This window comes from Leptosomus discolor, chromosome 1 (assembly GCF_034619465.1).
Source record: "Leptosomus discolor isolate bLepDis1 chromosome 1, bLepDis1.hap2, whole genome shotgun sequence".
In the NCBI taxonomy this organism is placed as follows: domain Eukaryota; kingdom Metazoa; phylum Chordata; class Aves; order Leptosomiformes; family Leptosomidae; genus Leptosomus; species Leptosomus discolor.
The window spans coordinates 103,235,262-103,258,432 of NC_141391.1; the positions used below are offsets into that span (position 1 = coordinate 103,235,262).

Genomic DNA, 23,171 nt, shown 5'->3' on the forward strand with positions numbered 1-23,171 from the left:
AGCTCGCCTCAGGCTGAGCCCCACCCTGACACCAGGGCCTGCCCAACGCCCAGTGTCCTGGTTCAACGAGCCCCTGGCAGGCCCTACCCGAGGGATGCCGCCCGCCCCAACCCGGCTCTGGCAAACCCCGCCACCCAGCCCGCTGTCGCTGCTCCCGCCGGCCTCCATCCCCCTGCCCGCATACCCGCCCCTCCCGCCCATCCAACCTCCGCCCTCCCTCTCTCTCCCCCGCTTAACGGCCGCGAACAGCTTAACGGCGGCGCCCGACCCCAGCTCTCCCCCCTCCTATACATTTCCCCCCCCCTCCCGCTTCGCCGCCGCTCCCCTCCCCCGCCCTCTGCCGACTTCCGGTGGCGGGAGGCGCAATGCGGAAGGGACGGCGGGGCCGGAGCGGAAGTGAGGTCCCGCCGGCTCCCGCGGCACGGAGCGGAGCGGGCGGCTGTCGGTGGCAGGTGGCGCGGCCGGTGAGGGAGGCGCCGGTACCGCTGCGGCTGGGGGCGGGGGGGGGGAGGCGGCGGCAGGACCGAAGGGCGGCAGCAGGACCGGGGGGCGCTCGGCGCCTGTCAGTGCTCGGCGGAGCCGGCCCGGCTGTCGCCGTTGCGGAGCGCGGGGGCGCCGGTGGCGCCAGACAAGATGGAGGCTCTGTCAGCGTCGTGGGGACCGGCGGCACCGGGCTGTGGCGGGCGGCGGTGCGCGCCTGCCCAGGGTGGCAGGTGGTAGCGGGGCGGGGATCTGCCGGCCCGGTGCTGGCTCCGGGGCTGCCCCTCGGCCGGGCGGTGGGAAACTCGTGGCTGTTCGGTGGTCCCGTTGCCTCTCCTCGGTGAAGGAGAGGGGCTCCGGGTGAAGGGCCGGGCCGGCGCCGCTGCTCCCCGGGCGGGGCTGCACCCGCAGGGGCTGCACTGGAGGGTGGGGGACGGCGTGTTCCGTACCGGCGGCATCGTGCCTGTGACCGCCCTGGAGGTTACGGGCACCGAGCTGAAGGGACGGGAGAGGGCAGAAACCCTGCCCTGGGCTTCCAAGAAGAATCTTCCCTCGCTGTATGTTTCCTGAGCTTAAGCCCTTACAATTTGGCTACTCTCGCGTTTGTTTATAGTTTCTTATTGTTCGGGGTTGTTTATTGTTTCAGAGGAAGGTCTTACCTCTGTGGCTGACGGGCAGTTTCACTAGTACAATTCTGCAACGGTTCGGGCGTCAGGGGAGGGCTTAAATCCAAACAAAAACCTGCTTTCATTTCAAAAAGAAAAACAAAATAGGTTAACGTTTTTGTATTATTTTTTAAAACGTCTTAACAGCTTTAGTGTTTAGAATACACTGTCCTTTTGTACAAGGTCAGAATCTGTAAAATAGATCTAAAAATTGAAGCCTGCCCAGGCTTTTGGTCCTCTGCATTTGGCATTAGTTTATGATTAAGATAGTTGTCACTCTTACATATTTGTGGTGGCTAGAGAACCTTATTTTCATTCTTTTAAATTTTTTTTCCTGAGGAGAAAACCTATTTATTAAGTATTGTGAAAGAAATTCTCGTTGACTCGAAGCTTTTGAATAAATCCTTTCTTTTGAAAGATGTTTGGGTAATTGTGTTTTTTAAACATTATTATGTTGTTTTTAGATAGTCCCTATATTTGTTTTGGAACATAAGATAAAAGAAGTCTCATGAGGTAGAAAGAGCAAGCAGGGTTTTGTTTGGTTGGTCTTTTGTTAAACATGTAAAATACCTATGCAGGTCAGACCTGCTTTGCAGAAGGTATCTGGAAGCACAAGGTTTCACTAACATCATCTTGTGTTGGACAGGACTGCCTCTGATAAAGGCAAAATGGCTTTCAGTAAAGGATACCGTGTCTATCACAAGCTGGATCCACTTCCATTCAGTGTGATAGTGGAAACCAGAAACAGAGAAGAATGTCTCATGTTTGAATCCGGAGCCGTGGCTGTCCTCTGTAAGTCAATATGTTTTGATAACTACAATGTAAAAAGTTAGCAGACTTGACATTGTGTGAGATGTTTATTTATGGAATACGAAGACGCAACTGTTCTGTTTTCTTATTTGCTATTGGAGAGGCTTCTGATTTAAATGAGGAAAAAAAAAAGACATTTTCATATCTTCATCTGTTGAGAGAATTTTACACATTTAATTATGTTTTATGATGCATGCATGTATATTTTCATGTATACTAAATTTTCTTCTAATAGCTTCCAACATAATCTGCTTATTTCTTTGGTTCTGAACAACCTTCTCCTTTTGAATACATGGTAACTCATTGAAAAGCTAATTCTATGTGTTGTATTTTGTAATAAAATTCTACGTTCTTAAATGGTATATCATCTTAATTCTTTTTTTTACCTCATTTTGTATCATAATTTTTGATGGCTTTTTGATTTTTAGTTTTATTTTGTTCCTGTATTTTTAACCTAACTTGATACTCTGTATTGATTTGTCTTGTAATAAAATGACTAATATTTCGAGCAAGGTGTCTTGCATTGCAAAGTTATTTTTACATGTTTTCAGTGATAAATGCATTAAATGTTTCCCATAAACTCTTTTGTCCCCCCCCCCCTTTTTTTTAAAGTCATAGTTGGAGGAAGACACTGAAATAAGTACATAAGAGATCTGTGAAGCCCGTAGATAGGGTTCTAAAAGGTCGTTTGGGTTGTATTCTTTAAAAAGTCTGAGCACCTGGTTGCACAGCGTTTCTAAGCTTGTTTTTGACTCTTACCGATCAGAAAATGGGAGATTTGATTCACTGCCTGAAGTCTGAGTAGACTCAAAACCCTGCCTTTCAGGAGGATGCTCTGGCTTTGAGACGAGTAGGCTGAATGGGGAGTGTGTTTTCTAACAAGACTCAAGAGTTAGAAATGCGGCTTCCAAAGAAGAGAGGGACTTTAGATCAAGTTTTCTTTCTTCGGCATTTGCAACTGGCTGTCCTGTACGTGAGTGTGGTCCTTGGCAGTGGCATCGTCTCTTTCTGAGGCATGTGGCTGTCCTTGTGTCAGGTACTTAGAAGTCAGGTCATAGTCATCTGTACTGGACAGGCTGTATGAACAAGTGCTCTCCAGCATAGAGGTTAATCTGCATCTTTAATGTGCAAATAGAACAAGCTGCTGTTAACCGTTAGAGGCCTAGCAATGGGCCGTGCCAGCAGGATTGACTGCAGTTGTGTGATGGTCCAGGTGAAAAACAATGAGTGCTTTTCTCCTATGTTGATAATTATTTCTTTTCTGATACTGTTTCTTCTTACTATGTATTTAAGTAATCTCATTGACTTTGCCAGCAGTATTTGAAAGGCGTTGTGTAGTGTGGATTGGGTTGGGAAGAAGTATCCGGTCATAAAGCTAGTGAACAGGTTTAGTGAAATCCATAAAACACGGAAGAATGCTTTGAAGATTTGTGGAAAGCATTATTTTAGCGTGTGTTTAGTAATTACTGAACGTGCTTAAGCTCTTTAGGGAGCAATGTATTAAAAATTATTTATTCCTGAAAGTTACGCTCAAAAAAGACAGTAAGTTAGTTGTTTCTTGTGCTGCGATATACTTCAGGCACGTGGATAAACTTTCTCTAAAAATTAAAAACCGTATCAAAGATTCTGCCCTCTTCTGTGCCTCATTTTGTTACCAAACAGAGGAAATAGAACCCAAAGGAAGTTTGCAAGTCTCTCTCTTCTTGGGTTCTGTACTTAGTGATGGCACGTTATTAATCTGTGAAGGTTTGTCCTTGGTATTCTATCTGGTAGGTTAAACATAGTAAATGTTCATATTTAGCTGAAAGTAGTTACCCTGAATATTGTTTACTTAACCAGTAAACTCCTTACTCTTTTTCTGTCTGGTGAATGGACATGCTTTCCTGATGCATATTTAGCTGTGGCATTTTGCTTTGATTCCCTATTTGCACCTAAACTTTTTAGGTACTAAAACATGATTCTTTTGTAAATGGCTGAAAGATCACAGTCTTACCCTTGAACAGACAGTAGAAAAAGCGGTAGAGTTCCCTGGCTCAGGATTGAATATTTTTTTTCTTTTTTTTTTCTTTTTCTGCTTGCTCTTTGCTTCTGGTATCTATTCTTTTAAATACGTATTTATTTAAAGGAGTACAATTATTGGCACGTGGGGAAGATTTGTGAAGTACTATGTCTCCATCTCTCTAGTCATGGCACAGAAACCAGTCAGAAGATTCCAGTCCGTAGCCTTACAAACTTCTGGTTATTGACATAAATCTAAAAGCCAAAGTTAATGAAAGACTGGCCTTTTGGGGAAGATTCCCCAGTTGTTTGTAAAATATGTGTGAATAGATAGAAAAATGGTCAGATCAAGTATATATCAATTTAAATCCAGAACAGCATCACTTTAAACTGTTAAAAGTTCGTCTTTTTTGCTGACTTTTTAGACTCTACAAAAATTGACAATGCTGATCTCGAACTGTTAGATGTTTTTCAAAAGATTTTAGTAAATATTGAAGATAAAATAAGATGTTCAGCCTTATACCAAATCACAGTTCCTACTGTATGTAGAATGTGCACATAATATAGGCACAACCTAGTGAAATATGCTTTACCATTAAAAGCGATGTGTGGTTCAGTTCTGAGAGCCTTAGTGAACTGCATCTTATGGGCTAAGAGAAAGGAATGAAAACTACTGATCCTTTAAATGTCATCTTAAAGGAAGTACATCTGCCATTTTGCTGAGGGAAGGATAACAGTATTAATCCTCATCTGCTTTACATTCAGTGAAGCATTGAATGATGATTCCAAGGGTTTAGTTTGGCCTCTGTATGAAATGCTCTACAACTCGTACGTTGTGTGATTTTTCAGCAGGTGTTGTGCGTGTACTGGATCTGTTGCTTAAGTCAACAAAATAAGATGGGAGAAAGGAAGAGGGTCAAAGGGATGGTGCACAGAGGTGGTTGTTGCATAATCATTCACTCTCAATGTGGAAGTGGCTGGAACACTGCTGAAACTTTTCTGTGTACTGCTTGTAACATGGGTTAGCTAACGTTACTGTGACCAAAACATCTGAGAAATCCTTCACTTGCCTTTGTATATTTTTAATACCTCTTTTATCATCTCACTCCTAGTGTTGGGTTAGCTCAAGATACTAAAGTCTGAGGGGATCCTACCAGCTTGTTTCTCAAGGCGTTGTAAGAGCACTTAGTTTTAAATGTCAGCAGCTTCACTGCTGATTTGTTTAGAAGTTAGTGGGAGGATGTCATAGATCTATTTTTTCTTATTTGACATATAAAATAGACAGAATAGTTATTCTTGAAATAGGACTCTTTAATGAGATATCTTACCTGTAAAGATTTCATTGACTAAGCAGGAGGGTGTTCTCTCTCCCTATTCCTCTCTGGTGAGTCATAACGAAGCGAGTGGGAAGCTGTCTTTACTCCTGTTGCCTGCAATGAGTAAAGGAGAATGTTCTGTCGTCTGGGAAAACAGTGAGCCCTGAGTGGAGAGAGCAGGAGCTTCATGTGCATCCTTTGACTTCAGTCTTATGGTAAAGCTGAGAAGAGAACAGATGTGAACAGGAAGAGGTGCTATGCCCACCCTGAGCTTTCTGTAGAGCTAGATAAAGTAAGACCTGTAATAACCCATGTGCAGCAGGCATCCTGGTATTCACAGACATGTTTAGCAATGCTACTCTATCACCCATTCACATTCCGCTTCCTTTTAAAAAGAAGATTATTCCACGCTGCGTTCTTGGGGAGTGGTGGTGAAAAAAAGCTGATATGTTATTATCTATCCACAGTAGCAGATGGGGTATAATAATTTTGCAAGAGATTTTTAAGTTGATATGGTACTTGAGGAAGCTTAGACACCCAGAAAGGAAATATACTGGCACATATGATGAGCAGCTGCTATATGTACATAGTTGTTAAGGAGGGTAACATTCTGTATGCTCACAACCAGAGTTGGTTTTTTTCGGTATTTGCTGCCATCAGTAATAAACTGCCACTGTGTGATTCTCCCCACCCCCTCGATAATGTTTATACAGAGTTTTGTGTGGAACCACATCCCCTTTACTAGGGAAGGAGAATATTTCAAAATAAAGTACCACATTCTGTTTTTCATAATGAGATCCTATAAAATAAGCTTAATATAAATATTTTCCTGGTTTATGTACATATATAAAGGTACACTAATAGGCATTAAAATTCTCCAAGCAGTAATTTATCCTCTGGCAAGAATGTCTTTATGTTAGAGAGGAAAGGTCAAATACAGGCTGTGGTAGAAACAATTTTTGAATGTATTTTGATGTGATATTTTATTCATCTGAAGCCAATTTGAAGGGACCAGGGTGAAGGGAGGAGGATGCAAAGGCAAACAGCAATTTTGTCTTCCTGTCTTTATTACTGTTTTGACTAAGTGTCATCTTCCGGACTACACCTTCCCATTAAAAAGTACTTTAAAACATTTGAGAAGCTGCAGGGAAGCCACAGCTACAGTGGATGCCAAGGGCAGTCATACTGGTGGAGGAGGCTGTAACCTGTTCTCCTGTCATCAGGTGCCTTTCCTAGGATTCTGCCAGAATTCACTGTCCTTTCAAGTCTTCTGGGATGATGTACCACTCGTTGCTTTCCAGGCATTTCCAATAAAATCACATGGTTTAACAAAGACCGTGTATGCTAGCCTAGCACACTTTGAAAAGTACTAAGTGCAGTAAGAATCTTCCTAGGAGGTCAGTGGAGGCAGCAACTCCTGCCTGAGTGGACTATGACCTCTTTAGCATAATGGATCTGCAAGAATTTGGTCCACAGTTCTGGAAATATTAAAAAGAAGTTATTTACAACAGAATCAGAAGCTTTTTGCTTCTTAAGGTAGACTAGCTTTACAGCAATAGTAAAGACTATTCTGTGTGTGTACCACAGCCCTTTGCATGATTTTAACAAGGGATTTCGCTGGCAACAAATAACTCTCTTTAAGAATGTTCCCTTCTTAATTCAGTAAATTTTCATTTCTATGGTAGCGCACATGACAGTAGAAGTCTTGGGTTTGTCGTACTGGACATCCAGTGAATGATTTATCTTCCTAATTAAATGTCTGTTAAGAAGCCTAGTTTGCATACTTCTGGAGTTACTCAGACATATTTTAGAAAAACTAATTAGCATTTCTGCATTTCAGATAATTTGGTAGGTGGTTTTGTGTGATAATGCATATTTAAACTGAAAATTTTGTAATTTTGTGAATTGACTGGTACAGGCCAAAATTGTAACAGTTGGTTTTAATGTAAAATAACAATATTTTAATCAAAGCACTCAGTATTAGAAGAAAATCTTTGTAGATTATTGGTGCTATAAAGTTTTGTTTTCAATAGAGAGCATGTAACTGGGTCAGAAAGCCCAAATCTGATGGAAAGGAAGTGTTTGTAGGCTGTTAGATAGGTCAGCTTTGTTTTCACACCTTTATTTCTCAGTTTGGTTTTTTTCCCCCCTCATTAGTGGTGTTAATTGAAATGATACATTTTTGTGAAGTGAATTTGCATAGTATTGGAAAATAGTGCTAAAGCAACCAAGCCTTTTATTTGCTCATCTGTTACAAATTATTTTTTGTTGTTGTTACAAATCGTGTATTTTTTTTTTCTGGTGTGTAGTGTTTAAATATAATTGCTAACATCTAGAGGTATCTGGGTTTTTTTCATTGCTGGGTAGAGGTGATATGTTATTTGAGGGTTCCTCCCCGTAGTCTTAAGATACGTGTGTATTATGGTAACATATAAACATTTTTGTTAAGTGAATAATGGTACTCCATAATTTGAACTAGCAAATAGAGTGGGGGGGAAAAAAAAAAATCCTATTAATTCAAAGCAAATATCATATGAATTACAGCAGATTTAAATATCAGGTGTTACCCAATTTTCTGTGCATCTATTCATGTCATCAAAGTATCAAAAGTAATAAAATGATTCTTTGGTTTGTTGATTTATACAGGAAAGTGGTGACTCCATTCTGCTTTTAGTGTGACCTACATGGTAATGTTAAATTGTTAGCGTTAATTTAAATGCTGAAAGTTTAACTGTCCTAATTTGACAAAAAGCTTGAAAACCTCTATCTTAAAAGCTCAAAACCAAACTGTGTAAGAATAGTTCATAATTTTTTCAGATTTTAAACTTTTTGAAGTGACAGTAGCATGAGCTTTTTCTCATCTGACTTAAATGAGAAGTCTTGTTTCTGAAGGAACTGCACATAATTTCAGGAGTATGTCTGTGTTCCCAGTTCAGCATCCCATGTTCTAGCTGGGAACTGTAGCCACTAATTTATAATCTGTCCTCATGGTACCTTGTGAACCCACCAAGAAGAGAATGTAACTGTAGAAAGCCTAAATAATGACTTTTAACGTGATCTTAGCTTTATGATTGTTAAAATTGTGAAACTAATTTCTAATCTAGAATTAAGCAGAATACATGTTGAACCCAGTTGTTCTGAAGATGAGATTTTTAATGGGGTTCCATTTGCTTGACAGTAAGAGGGCTGACAAGCCCTTTAAGATAATTTAATCAGTCACCTTTCTTAAATGAGTCAGTGATTGATAAAGTGTGGTTATTACAGAAGCACACTTGTGATTTAACTTGGAACAAATGAATGTTAACATTTAAAAATACTATGACCTATTCATTTTTAATAAGGATTGACTTTAAATTATTTTATTAATTTTCTCTTGACACAACAAATGAGGCTTGCTGGCTTTCCACAAGAATGCATTACAACTCGACCTGAAAACCACATTAAAAGTGTTGCGGTTTGGGTTTTTTTACTGCTAAATAACAACTCATTATTTCTGTTTTAGAAATTAATTGACTTGAATCTAATTAATGCAGTGGGTTAAGCAGAACCTGCTTTTAATTTCCCTTCTGCTTAACATCTGAACTGACACAAAGTAACAGAAGAAATACTGCCCTGTAATGTTTTGTGTCCATCTTTATACACAGACATATGTATGCTTGCATTGTCTACTGCTTAGTGCTCCTCTACAGTGTAATTTAAAATCTGTTAAGTCCACTGTTATGGATGAGAGTTGTCATTCTAGCTGATAATTTCTGTCTTTAGAAGTTGCATGTCTTAATTCATTCTTAGCAAGTGACAGCATTTTATATTTTTTTTCAGACAGCCTTAATTGTGTTTGCTTACTTCCAGCTGTTTAAAAAGTCAAAAATAGGAAAGTCAATTTCTCAAGGAGAAGCAGGTTCATTAATTTGTACGACTTCATGTTTTTCTGAGTGCATATTTATATTAGCTGCATTTTTTTCGAGATGTGGAGCTCATAAATCAAAGTCAAAAGGGTTCTTATGGCTGCAGGCCAACCTACCGTTCTGGAAAGAGATGTTCTCATTCATTAAGAATGTTACAGAGGAAATGAGGAAATGCTCTTGGAAATGCTCTCTCCTTCTGTCAGGATTACCTTAGCCTTCTTGTGGTTGAACTTCTAAGCTGCATTTCACCCAGTTGGTAAATTCAGCTATTCGTAGAGGAAACTGAAAGTTGGCTTTGCAAGCACCAAGTAATAGAGATGGGGTCTTAGCCATGTATTTTTATAAATTTGGTGGCTCTTGCATATCCAGCTGTATCCCATGACTTTGCATGCTGAATGAAGTGAGAGAGCATAGATCTCCATGAAGCTTACTGCTTTGGTGAAGAAGGAAGAGTTAAATATGGTATTTATGGGGAGAATCTGGGTGATTCCAGAGTACTTATGTTGTTTTTCGTGCTGTTTGGTATAGAGTAATATGAAAACCTGCAAATTTAATTTTGATATCTTCAGAAGTGGGAAATGCCATGTGCAGGTTACACTCTAGCCTAGGTATTTGGGATTTTTTCTTTTAGCATCCATAAATGAAAGGCACCCTTGTGGCTGGCACTGGTGGAGGTGCTGGTTTGGGAAATTCTTGTAAATGTTTGGAGGCTAAATGGACTTTTGGTCTAAACCAGCTGTACCACCAGCCCTGACTGTCCCTGCCCAGCCCCCCTTGAGCCTCCCCCACCCTGCCCACAGCCCAGGACTCCATTTCAGTCCCCTCGGGGCAGTCAGTCCCTGCCTCAGCGATGCTGCAGCGAAGTCCTGGTCTCCAGCTCTCCACAGCTCTGCCCAGCCTGGACACAGCCTCTGCTGAGCCGGGCTGATGTCCCAGCCCAGCCTTGGCCTGTGTCTGTCCCCATGGCCTGCCTGGCCATCCTGGGACTACGTCTGGCCCCAGTTACCCTCACCAGGGTCAGGTCCCTTGCCCACAGACTGACATCCTGGTCTGGCCTCAGCCCATTCCCATGGAGGTGCCTGATGTCCTGGGCTGGGGCTGCCCGCAGCCTGCCCTACCTCCCTGGGGGATCTGCTATGGCTACCAGTGCCCTGGTCCCCATGGTGTCCCAACAGTTCAAATGGAAGAAAACGGAAAGGAGTGTGATGTAGCTATGTCTTATTCCTGATTTCATCTTGGGTTTTCAGAAAACTCAAGTGCCTTTCCTTAATATTGTGGCACTCCTGATTGCGGGAAGTCCCTTATTGTGCATTACCCAGAAAGCAGCCTGAGCGCTGCTGCAGTCAACCATCCAAAACATCCCTGCGTGGTGTGGGTTGGTGCTGCTGTGGTAGGGAAGAGGCAGCAATGCGGTGCCGTGGAGTTGCTCCCTTTTCTGCTATCAGTGCTACTTTTGTGACTACTTTCTTTTTAGCATAGTTTCTTAAGGAGAAGAAGGTTTATAAAAGTAACAATTGTTTTATCCCTCTGTATTGGCTACTATCAGTCATCACCAAATCCCATAATTCTTTCAGGTTTTGTGAACGCTGATGGCTAGAGGTTCAAATGGGTTCCCTCAATGAAGGGGAATCTGCCTTACAAATTTATCTTGGAAAGCTGTAACTCGTAGTAGGCACGATGTGCCTTATGGGAGGGTGGTAGGAGCGCGTTGCAGGAAAGCTCTTCTGCATCCCAGCTGCCTGCTGCGGGGCCTGTTAGATGTGCCTTGTGCCTAGACTCGGGTTCTGCAGAGGCAGTGGCTGAAACCAGGGAGTAGGTGAGAATGGGCCAGAGCAGGATGGATGAAGTGAACCTTCTGAGGTGTGTGATGTTTGCTGTTTTCCCATGTGAATGTTGGCATTGAAACAGAAAAAAAAAAAAAAAAAAAACGGGAAAAGTGCAGGCAGTGTGAGATAGAAATACTTACATACTCACTGTGGAAAAGCTTTGCTCAGAGTTCACACTGTATTAGATCTCATGTAAATGAAAAACATGGCATAAAATGCTTTTGGTTGGTGCTTGGGTGCTCTGTTAGGAAAATAGTAGTTGACTGCCTGCAGTAAGTTTTTCTACTTACTTTTTTTTTTTTTTTTTTGCAACTGTTTGCTGCTTTATTAGCAGTGGCCTTTTTTTTTTTTGTTGATCTGAATTTGCAAAGCCTGTGTTACTTAATTTACTTTGGGCATTTACTTATGAGGGCTTAGCAAGGATAACAGGCGTTCTATGCAATGGAAAAAGATAATAAATCCATAGAAGACAGAAAAGCCATTGTTCTGAAATGTCATTAAGTGCTGGCAGGCACCTTTAAGAAAAATCCTGCAGAAAGTTTGAAACTAAACCTCATCGTTCATTAATAATTTGAAATGTGAAAGAAGAACGTGGCAGTTCTCTGATTACTGAAAGCTGAGTTATAGAAGGGTATGTTGACATCATTAAATGCTTGCTGGAAAAGTGGATTGAAAGAACCAGGTTTTGAAGTTTAGAAGTTATTGTTTCCAGCCTGCTGGTGATCTGGTTAAGAAAAACATGGTTTGGTGATGCTGACAAAATCACTGCCTGCAAGTGATGTGTTTAGGTTGGCTGTGAGTCTTAACACTTACTGTGGGTGAGGACTTCGGGAATAATCATGCTGCTGTAACTCTGTAGCACCTGGATTGCAGGAATACAGTGTATCAGTGCCAATAGTTGAAGCTTTTTTTGAAATGCAGTGAATAAAACATCGAATGAGCTTAGATTTCAGGCTGAGGTTAAATAATTGTTTTATCTCTATTGGAGTTTCTGATCCACTTTAATAATAGAGCTGGCAGACATTTGAACAGAAGGGATAGGCTTGTGCACAAGCAGGGCTATGCTAAGCTTAGGGAACACTCATTAGAACGGTTCACAGCAGCAATTCTGAAGAAAATAGAGCTAATGCGAGAGAGCGCACAGCAGAATGCCAGGGCAATAGGCATTTCAATTTACACTTTTCTTTATGTCAAATTCTGCTTTTTTTAGTGTCAAAGTGAAAATTAATTAGCAGATCATTTCTGAGGAGGGAGAAGGTGCTAATCCTTGTTGACCCAGAAGTCTTAATCCCTGTGGTTCCAGTGGCACAGCTGGAATTTGCACTTCAGGTGCAGTCTCAGTCATGAGCAGAAGCTCAGGACAGGTGGGATCTGGTTTCTGCTCTGCATCGTCTCTGTCACCTGGATCTGCAGTCAAGCTTGTGGGCCTGGTTTTTTGAGTGCTGATTGAAGTTCTCAAGTGTACACTAGCATAAACTCCCAGGTGAATAATGGTAGATACACTTTAATTTCTTCTAAAATATTACGAATTTTATCTTTTTTAATAAAAATGCCTCTGAAGATTGTGTTTTCCTAATCTAACACATGGCTTTTAAATACCATTATCTTGTAGACCTGCAAGAGTTTTGTTTGGAATATATCTAAAACTAGTTAAAATGCACTTGTGATAATCTTGTTTGCTTACCTCGAAATAATACTGCCACATCACGGTTTTATTCTTGGAGAAAAAGGATAATTTTTTTCATGAAAAAAAGCAGCATTTAGCGCTATGCTAATTTTAACTAATTACAGGAGAGCATTGTCATGGAATTTATTTGCTTGTGTTTCAGATGCTTTTTATATTGGGAGATGATGATGTTAAAAATGCCAACGTTCTCCTTTAATAGCATGTGGAATTTTTGCAAGTCCTTTTTTTGTTGCATAAAAACATAGCGTGATCATACTTTGTCATAAAATCAAATACTTATTTTCCATTATAAAATGCCATATGCTCATACATTTTGATTTCTTTCCAGGAGTTTCACGTAAGTGCTACTTTTGTAATCTCTTGGATTTTCAGTTTAGAGTGGACTCATTCTCCTTGCCATAGTGCATGATCTTTTACATCTTAAAATGTTATGTTTTCTCTCCATAGCTTCTGCAGAAAAAGACACAATCAAGAATACCTACTCCAAAGTAATGGATGCATATGGGCTCTTGGGTGTATTAAGATTAAACCTTGGTGAGTAAAATATGTAAAACCTTAGTTTTTCATTTGGGAAGGCAAATTGCAAAGATCCTGTGCTGTGCAGTTTTACAATAGGAACTGTGTGCTTTTTTTCTTTTCGTTTTTTGACTTTGTAGTGTAACTTGCAAGTTTGGAGCACTCCCAGAAATGAGGGAGTGGACAAAAATAACTTCCGTTTTCACAACCTCTGTTATTTGCAGCATAGTTTCTCCTGTTTGTTTCCTTTTCTGCTGTTGAACTTTAGAATGAGTTCTTGATGTTTGTTCTTTTTGAACTTTTTTTCAGGCAAACTGGTGTCAGATTGTGTGCATTTAAGCATATAAATACATCAACTTCACACTCCACTGAGATTCGTTCTCTTAAATGTCTTTTCTTGTTTTACAGGAGACACGTTGTTACATTATCTGGTTCTAGTAACAGGATGCATGTCTGTGGGAAAGATTCAAGACTCTGAAGTTTTTCGAGTTACTTCCACTGAATTCGTGTCGCTACGAATTGATTCAACAGATGAGGATCGTATTTCAGAAGTGCGCAAAGTTTTGAACTCGGGAAACTTTTATTTCGCGTGGTCTGCAACTGGTGTCAGTTTAGATCTCAGTCTCAATGCTCACCGCAGCATGCAGGAGCACACCACTGACAACAGGTTTTTCTGGTGAGTTCGTGATGTGTTTTATCAGACATTATATAGAATAGCGCATGCCTGTACAAACTAATCTGTGGCAAGTTTTTATCCTTGTCCTTATCAGCTCTTAAGTGTACACCATTGTCCCACAAACGTTGAGAGAGGATAGCATTATTTTAACTCTTAAGGACTTAAGTGTGTTATTAATGATACAACGTTTCCATGGCCACCTGGAGTTTCTTAATTGGAAAACAAATTTTCACTGTCTAAGATATTGTACTTTGATCTGAACAGTTGTTGTGATGTTGTGTTTCAGCTTTGGTGTCTCTTGATTCTTCATCAAGTGTGTCAGTTTTTACAATGAGTATAACGGGAGCTGTAAAGAAAATTTTCATCTTTGGACATTCTGGATTCTAAAATATTGTGGTGGTTATATGTAGTTTCCAAGTAGGAACATATGAAAGTGCTTTAAAAGTTTTATTAGACAGATAATTGTCATGTTGCTGATTTTGTTGAAACAGGGCAGGTAGGCCATGCTACAGTGCACGTTGCTTGGCTGCTGAACTCACTGTCTTTTCACAGAATATTTTTGAATAAAGTATAGATTTTCACACAGCGAATTCTTGGTAAAAGGAATACTGCTGTTTCTGCCAATAAGCAGCTTAAGTAATACCAGTGATACTTACTGTCGTGTAAGAAGTTCTGCTCCCACATTTTCAGCCTTTGTTAAAAATGGCGTATGTGTCCATGAACCTTGGAAGGGTCATGAAGACTTGGCGGTATGCTGTTACAACAGGTGAAAAGCTACATCTTCCCCACTCTTCCTTCCAATACAAAAGACACAAAACCAGCTCTGGCATATGGGCCAGTGCTGCTCTACTCTTTGCCACTATTTTGATTAGATAGGGGAATATGCACAGATGGCTGTATAAGACCAAATGTGTGTATTAAGGCAGAAAATAAGCTCTGGTCTTCAGAAACTTGTCTACCTTGATGTAGGTTTACAGGACTTACTGGAATCTAGCTGTTTGTGTGTCTCTGCATATGGAAAAAGACTGGGCTCTCTGTTGATAAGTCAGTATTTCAAGGCTTGAGAAGCTATGATGTCTGTTGACCCTGTCCAAATAAGCTTGGCTGATTTTGACCCCTGTGGTAAAACTTCTGGAGTTACCTGTTGTTTGTTTTTTTTTTTTCAGTAAGAATCAGTCCTCACAGGAGGTAGATGGAAAGTTCCAGATTCCAAGATCTAGAAGTGTAAACACTAAAAGTCAATAACAGAAAGTATTCTGTTTATGCACTTCAGTAAGCTTTCTTGGGCTTTTTCTGTTCAAAAGTTCCAGTCTCAGGTTGCCCAGGAAAAGAATATTGTTTGCTTTCTCAGTCTCCTATTGAAATGCATCTGTATTCTGTGTATCACTTCACAGAAAAGTATACTTGACTCATGGAATTTGAATCTTTATTAATGATGGAACTGAGGTATTTGATAAGTTGCAAATTTTTTTTTTTTAAATTGGAAGTTTAGGGTGGAAGGACTAAAATTAAAGTGAATACCTTCAACCTTTGTACCAAATATATTATTTGCAAGTATGGTAGAATTTTCTGGGCAATGACAAAACCAGCCATCTTACTAGAGTTTACTTTTCTTTGCTATGCAGAAAACTTTACTTTCTTTTTATGCAAGTGAATTTTTCCAAAGAAGATCAAAAGCCAAGTCCCACTAGAGTGAGGTAAAACAAAAAAACTCAGAAATCCCAAACTTTAGTCTTATTTACTTACTACAGTGTTGATTGGTGCTACTTAATGCACAGGTATGTCCAAACTGTGGATCTTTCTTTCATTTGAGCAGTGATTGATTTTAGAGAACAGTATATGCAGTATATAATGTACCAACACTTAACCCTGAAACTGATATTTACATAAATTTGAAAATCAGTTGGCTATGAGTGTATTCCTGGAAGCTTGTCTGGGAAAGTGATGTGTTATGGTGATGTATAATAGAGATAATCAATGTATGCTGACAGGGATTTTTTTCTAGCTTTGTTTTGTGGCGGTGTGAAGTTGAATGGTGCTTTACCCATCGCAAAAAGTAACCCCGTAATTGGAATTCTGGTTGCTTTTTCCGGAGTCTGTAATCTTTGGATTCTCAAAGCAAGTCGGAGTGGAGAAATATAAACAAGCTTGGAGTGTGGTGTGGGTTTTTTTTTTTTTTCCTGGGTGAAGAGCAGAGGCTATAAGGGTTATTTTTTTAAAAGTCATTAAAATTCATGGCTTCACCTCTTGTTCTTATTGTGGAAACACTTAAGCTGTTCTCTTGTAAACTTTGCTATTTCAAGTATGTTTAAATAAGAGTTCTATCATAAAATTATAACATGCGTATTTTCCTTATTTGTAGTAGTGGGTGTAAAATATAGGAAGTCAGTAGCTGGCTTAACAATTCAAGCTGTGTTTCATTTCCTTCCAGTTATTTTTTTTTGTTTTTTTTTTTTCCCTCTGATAGGAACCAGTCACTGCATTTACATCTGAAGCACTATGGTGTGAACTGTGATGACTGGTTGTTACGTCTCATGTGTGGAGGAGTGGAGATAAGGACAATTTATGCAGCTCACAAGCAAGCAAAGGCTTGTCTCATTTCACGACTAAGCTGTGAACGGGCTGGCACCAGATTTAATGTCCGGGGAACAAATGATGATGGTCATGTTGCTAATTTTGTTGAAACAGAGCAGGTATATTATGCTACAGTGCACACTGTTTGGCTGATGAACTCATAAGTGTGTGTGTGGATAGTTTTTTTTTCCCTAAATCAAGAGATCACAAGTCAAGTCTGTAACCAACAGATATTGGAATAGTTCCTTTGCTGCTAAATAAGGAATCTAAGTAGGTTACATAATTTGATGATCTGGGTTTTTAGTGTAGCTTAGGGTAAGGGCATACATGGGTCTGAGTTTCAATAGCTTAAGAAGCTGTTATCCATCAGCTGAACTGATGTAGGTGGCTGTACTTCCTTTTAGCCTTTGAGCTGTACATGAGCGTGTACTACTTTTGGCCTGAGCTAATAGTAAAGTAAAAGACCTTAGAAACCAGCGAAAGAGATTTTTGGCAAATACATGGTACCTTGTGTTCAGGAAAGATAAAAGCATTCCTATGGTTGCTTAACACAGCTCCTCTGAAATGTACTTTTATAAAGCCACTGTAATTCTGCTGCATTTGATTGCCTATCTTTGCCCTTATTATACAGATATGCAAGACGCTGTAAAGTCATTCTTTGCTGGCCTTTCTTTGCTCACTTCCTAGAATAACCTAGTTACCAAGATGTTGTTCCTGAAACTGTATTTGTGTGAGTAGGTATCTCTGGTTGACTCACTGGCTTTTTGCAAAGCCTGCATGACTTCAGTAGGATTTTATCTAGGAAGGGCTCTGCTTGTACATATCCAATTTCAGGAGTTTGATCAGAACATTGTTGTTACAGTTTTTCTGTTCTAGCTTCATGGCAGGCTAACGTCACTAGATGACTGTGACATATCGTTCCACTTAGTTTCCTTTGCTGTATGCTTAATAGACCTTTGCATTTTGGATTCTGATGCACGATATCTGTGTATGTGTTCTGAGTAGGTTGTGTTGTTATTTTCTGTGCATTGATGTACGTTTTAACTGTTCCTACAGGAAGGTCTTATCAAGTTTTTAAAAACAAGTTACTCTTAGCACGGAAGTCATTCAGACCTAAAAAAATAAAAGCTTGCTGTATTTTCTTAGACATTGGGAATCATGATTCTGCAAGTAAGCGTGAGAGTGCCAGAACTTCTTTTATGAATTGTTCATCGGGATAGAGAGGAAAGTCTAAGGAACACAATTAATATTTTAGCTTGTAGTGTGGAATATGTAATATGTAAATTTATTTTTTTCTCTTTATTTACTAATTATTTAGTCTATGTTTAGCTAAGGCTAAGAAACCTAAGACCTTGTGCTCTGTAATACCTATTAATAATATGCTTATTGTTTTTCTTAACAGGTGATATTTTTAGATGACTCTGTGTCATCTTTCATACAGATTCGAGGATCTGTTCCATTATTTTGGGAACAGCCAGGCCTGCAGGTAAGCAGGAGATAGAGTTATACAGATAATTCTTATTCATGCCTTTTTAAACGTCTTACAGTAGCATTTAGGCTCTTCTGCACAGTTACCTGTCAGGATGAGGTTTTCCTTTGGGAGCAAGTTGGTGCTGTTGTTTAATTCACCAAGCCTTCAACTCTTGAGTCTCTGAATGCTGTTTTGCACAAAATTTGAATGTGCGTTGGTTTTTAGATGTTTTCTCTTTGAAGTTTTGAGTTTTTCTGTTTTAATTTAAATTGTTATTTTAAAATAGGTTATCTAAGGGCACCCAAAGAGACTGTTTTCTTCTGAAATGTTTTTGAGGAGAAGTCTTTTCAAGAAGTGAATGTGGATCAAGAGTTACTGTAACATAATCTCATCCCAGTTTTCTTGAAAGAGGGGTTGTATTGGCAACGACTACCATGATACAATTTTTACAGGGAAGACTAAAAAAAGTTCATGCCTCACAGTGACTCTAGGTTCTTTAAACTAGACATACAAGCATTTTGCAATAGAACTGCTGAAACATTTACATGCCTTTTACTCAAAACAAGAAATAATTAGATGATATGACTAAGTATATGAGTAAAAAAGTGGTTTTTAGAAAAAAGAGGAGGAATTTTAAGAAAAGCCTATAAAAAGAATGCACACCATAGCAAGCAGAATAGATGTCAGAGATTTCATTTAGAAGGTGAAATGAATTTTTAGGCTGTATTTGGGATCAAAAGAGGTTCTTTTCTTTGAAGAATGATGAATCAAATGTGTAAAGCCAGACAATTTAATGTAATCTTCATGTCATAGGTGGGATCCCATCGTGTCAGAATGTCAAGGGGTTTTGAGGCGAATGCACCGGCGTTTGACAGGTGAAAGAATGTCTTATATTTTTATTGATGCACTGCAAACCTCTGATAAATGATGCATCAGAGGGATGGGATGTGTTATTCCAAATGGGAGGTTTTGTCTATACAAATGTGTGATTCAGCAAAGCAGCGAACTGACTGGGCAGTTTCTTTAAACTTCTGAAGGATTGCTGGTGCCTTTGAGTACTTTGTTGAAAAGTTTGAAGAAAATTTAAAATAGCGAAATGCTTTGTTAAATTGAAAACAAAAATTATACTGTGTTTACATTGAATAACCTATATTTGTCGACTACTGTGTAAAGGTAAAATTTATATTTCGATTTTATTCCTGCCATGACACTTCAGCTTCACAGCCTTATAGTTTTAACTAAATGTGTGTTGTTAAGTTAGTGCTGTTATCCTAATTAAATAGCAGTCAATGGTTGTATGGTATTCTTGAGTTATATTGATTTGTTTGGACATGACATAATAAAAGGCTTGTGGCAGTTACTGAAGTACCCAGTACATTTCTGCAGCATCTCAGTCAGTGTTGTAGGTGTTCGTGTTAATTTCCTGCATGCCAGAAGGTGAGTGTGGAATTTTTCTTCTGTTAACAGGCATTTCCAAACTCTTAAAAATTTATATGGCAAGCAAATTATTGTAAATCTACTTGGGGCAAAAGAAGGGGAGCACATGCTCAGCAAAGCTTTTCAGGTGAGTATGACAGTTCTCTCACTGTGCATATCCTTGGAGTTTGCCTGTTTGCAATGAGACTTTTACATGGCCTTTGAAAAGTGAAACGGGCGTGCTGTGCTCTGGAGCGGCTACCACTTGTGGTTAAAATTCTATTTATCTGCTTAAGGTACCTAATGTGAAATGAATTTTTAAAAGCTCTGTGTATGATTAGTGTTTGATTATGTTCAGATTGGTTACTTTACTGAAAAATTATAACAGCAACATAGACAACGTTGAGCAATTTTCAGTTATTTTCATATTTCACACTTATTAGTGGCTTATTTAAAAAATAAATCTTTTGCTCTTAGAATTGGTGGATAAATAAATGATACTTCATGGTATTTAATACTGTGATGTTTCTTTTAAAAATCTTTCCCTTGCAATTCCTAGATATATTCCTTAGTATTTTAAAAAACTCACAAATTAGTTGATTAATTTAAACATAAAAGCTGCTTCATGATTAGATAGAAATGTTTGTTCAGAAGGTATTAACTACAAGTGGCCATTTTCATGAATTCCCACTAGTTAGGTTAAAAATAACTGTCATATTGTAGTCTATAAATACTGACAAATTGAGAAGTTCTGTCTGAAGCCAGAGAACATGTCAATAGCCATCTGTTATTTCCCTTTTTCTTTTTCTCTTTGTATTATGATTGTTGAATATCTTAGGCCATTCACTAGTATCTTTTCTGTATCCAGCTACCCTGGTAGGAGACATTAGTGATCCCAGATGCGTATCAATGCCCAGTGCAGATCATAGCTTTGCCAGCAAAGATTGTGTGAGGACTTCAAGGTTTTTCAGGGGTATTAGGGAAAGTTTTTCTCAAGCCACCCTCCACAGCCACCTAAATAATTTGTCTGTGTTTTTCAGTAATAGTTTATGGAGTGTTTACTCAGTCCCTGTTGCTGGCAGGTATGTCTTAACCAGTGACTATTAGTGAAAGGGGTTTCAACTGAAACAGCTCTTTGCAAATTGAAGCATTTTAGCAGTAGAAGAGGCTGTAGACTATGTTGGTGACCCCTAGTATAGTAAGGAAAAAACTTTGTGACAAGAGAAATAAAACCGCAGGTGAAATATTAATCAGTTCTGAGTGACTTGTAGTGATTAAAATGGTTTCGTTTTACCTAAGAGAAAGCATGTAATAAACATGATAGCTAATAAAACAGCTTTAAAAATATCTGTAGCCTCTTATTTAGTTCATACTACGGTATGTTCAGATATTGGTATATTTATACTTTTTTCTTCTCTTTTTACAATGTCAGAGCCATTTGAAAGCATCTGAACATTCAGCTGATATCAAAATGGTGAACTTTGACTATCATCAAATGGTTAAAGGTGGAAAGGCAGAAAAACTACACAGTGTGCTTAAACCTCAAGTCCAGAAATTCTTAGAGTGTGGATTTTTTTATTTTGATGGAAAGGAAGTTAAAAGGTTTGTGTGTAAGACTTACGTAAATTTCTTCAACTTAAATTATGGTTCCAGGATGTTTTTGACCGCTTAACAAGAAGATAAAAGAAAAAGATGTTACTTCTGCTATTGTGGTTTTTATTGTATTCAAGATGATGCTCAACAACTGGAGTCACTTAGTTTACTCTATTAAAATTTTGCCTCGTTCTGAATGTGCTCTAAAAATCTTAATGGAAAATATCTCTGAGATACTGGTGGGGCATGACTTAATTTTAGGCCTTTGACCTCATGATTTTGCTGAAAATGGGAAGTTGTCTGTCTTTCTTGGATGCACCCACGTGGGATTAAAGAATGAATATTATTCTGTCTTCCTATATAATGTTATTGCTATTTTCCTCAGTGATGGAACATACCATTTTCTGTTTGTTGTAAATGCTGATATTCAGTGTAAACTTTTTCTAAATCTGTTTGCACCTGGATCCCCCATTTGAGAGGTTCAGTTCTCCACATAGTATGAATGGGATGCCTGTTTTCTGCCCTGCTCTGTACTTCCCAGTCCTGCTGTACTTGTACTTCTGTCTCTATTTCCCCACCTCTCTTTCTAGAGTGAAGGCAGTGCTTATCTCAGCAGGAAGAGGGAAGCAGGGCTAGAAATAGGCAACATTCCTGCTCTTCTCCCTTCCACACCCATCTACCTTTTAATTAGTACCAAAGCAAACTGCTGAGTGAGGTTCTCCCTGAGAAAGAGAATTGTTGAGTGAAGGGATTGTGCCACGTGCAGTGGGGTTTCATCTTCCAGCGCAGTGGGAGAGGAGAAGAGGGTTCCAGTGCCACTCCGTGCTGTAACCTGGCTGTGGGATTAAATCCCCGAGGGGCAGGTTTAGTAGGCCTGACTGAGATTAGATTTAGTGGGAGGGTGTTTAGGTCCCATCTCCACCTCAAAATGTCACTGACCATTCTCCAAAAAGCTTTAAAAGTGGTGTGACACTTTGTGTTGGGAGAACACCGTTTGGTCTTGGTAGAGATTCAAATGATATTATCACCCATCAAAAAGACTGACAAGAGAATGAAAGCAAAATAGGCTGTGACTTGTGATGTCTTGAAGAATTATGTTGTTAAAAGATACAGTGACAGTTTTTATAAGTGCATGGACCTTCTCCTTTGGAGAATGTCAGGTTTTTTTCTAACAGAGATAGCAAATTGCTTTGTGTTTCAAATCAAGTACAGATTGTCATGAAAAAAATAATCTTGGAGAAAATTCTTCCAAACTTTCTACAGTTTATGGTTAGATCTCCAAGTAAATGGGATGAAGCCTTACTTAGTTGGACAAAGTGTGTAGCGGGAATGACAAAAGTAAGGAGTAAGTGTGTACCACTGGGAGAGCCATCAGAATTTTGTACTCATAGCCAGGCAAGAAGAGCATGGATGTTGCCTAATAGGATCCTTCTGAGAGCTTTATATCATGAATTCACTGGCTTCTTTCAAAGAAAGGGGAGCAGTTCATGTGCCCGAGAGCCCCAAGCATCTGTTGAGCTAAGGGGGAGAGGCTTATTTTTCATTTTTATTTGGAGAGGTAAGAGAAAGTCATGAGGGGTTGAAATTTGCTTTAGTTTTATCACAAATTCTTGTTACTTTTAGTTTACTTAAACATATCCAAAAGCTGTCCTAATTTTTTTATTGTTGTTTTTCCTTTAACTTAAGAGTTATTTCTCTCTGAGATTCTTGGGAAGTGTGTTAGTTGGATTGTTTGAAAAGAAAACTTAATCCTGCCTAACACTTTAACCAAGCAAGCAAGGAGAATTGAGAAAAGCTGAAGAAAGACTCATGTTATTTGAAGTAAATAAATTAGTTTTGTATAGTGAACGCTGCTGCAAAATTCACTGCTGTTACTGGAGCTAACCCTCTATTACTAATGCATTTATAAACATACTTGAGATGACAGTAGCATTGCACTGACAATACCCTGATTTACTATTCTGGTTCAGATCTTGATGTCCCTGTCTTGTTGATGATATGTGTGTTAAATGAGTTATTTCAGTTGTTTTCTCTCTCTGTGTCTCGTTGTCCTTGGCACAGATCTCAAAGCGGCACTGTCAGAACAAACTGCTTGGACTGTCTGGATAGAACAAACAGCGTGCAGGCTTTCTTTGGCTTAGAGGTAGGAAAAACAGTGTCCGGATACACAACAGCTCCTGATGCTTCTGTAGCAATTAGGCTGTAAAAGTAGCATTACATTCCCTATGAAAGATGAAT

The 23,171-nt window shown here is 39.3% G+C and overlaps 1 protein-coding gene across 4 annotated transcripts in view; it reads left to right on the forward strand.

The window, feature by feature from the left end:
• Positions 1-1,788: 1,788 nt before the first annotated feature.
• The window catches only part of SYNJ1 (synaptojanin 1), a 66,289-nt gene continuing 44,906 nt past the window's right edge, over positions 1,789-23,171 (forward strand). For all 4 annotated transcript variants that reach the window (XM_086477804.1, XM_086477815.1, XM_086477825.1 and 1 more), the window contains exons 1-9: positions 1,789-1,937; positions 13,135-13,221; positions 13,612-13,879; positions 16,347-16,572; positions 17,856-17,939; positions 18,738-18,799; positions 19,392-19,488; positions 20,773-20,942; positions 22,995-23,076. In XM_086477804.1, coding sequence (XP_086333930.1) covers positions 1,814-1,937; positions 13,135-13,221; positions 13,612-13,879; positions 16,347-16,572; positions 17,856-17,939; positions 18,738-18,799; positions 19,392-19,488; positions 20,773-20,942; positions 22,995-23,076 — 1,200 coding nt within the window. In that variant the 5' untranslated portion in view covers positions 1,789-1,813. The remainder of the gene's footprint in view (positions 1,938-13,134; positions 13,222-13,611; positions 13,880-16,346; positions 16,573-17,855; positions 17,940-18,737; positions 18,800-19,391; positions 19,489-20,772; positions 20,943-22,994; positions 23,077-23,171) is intronic.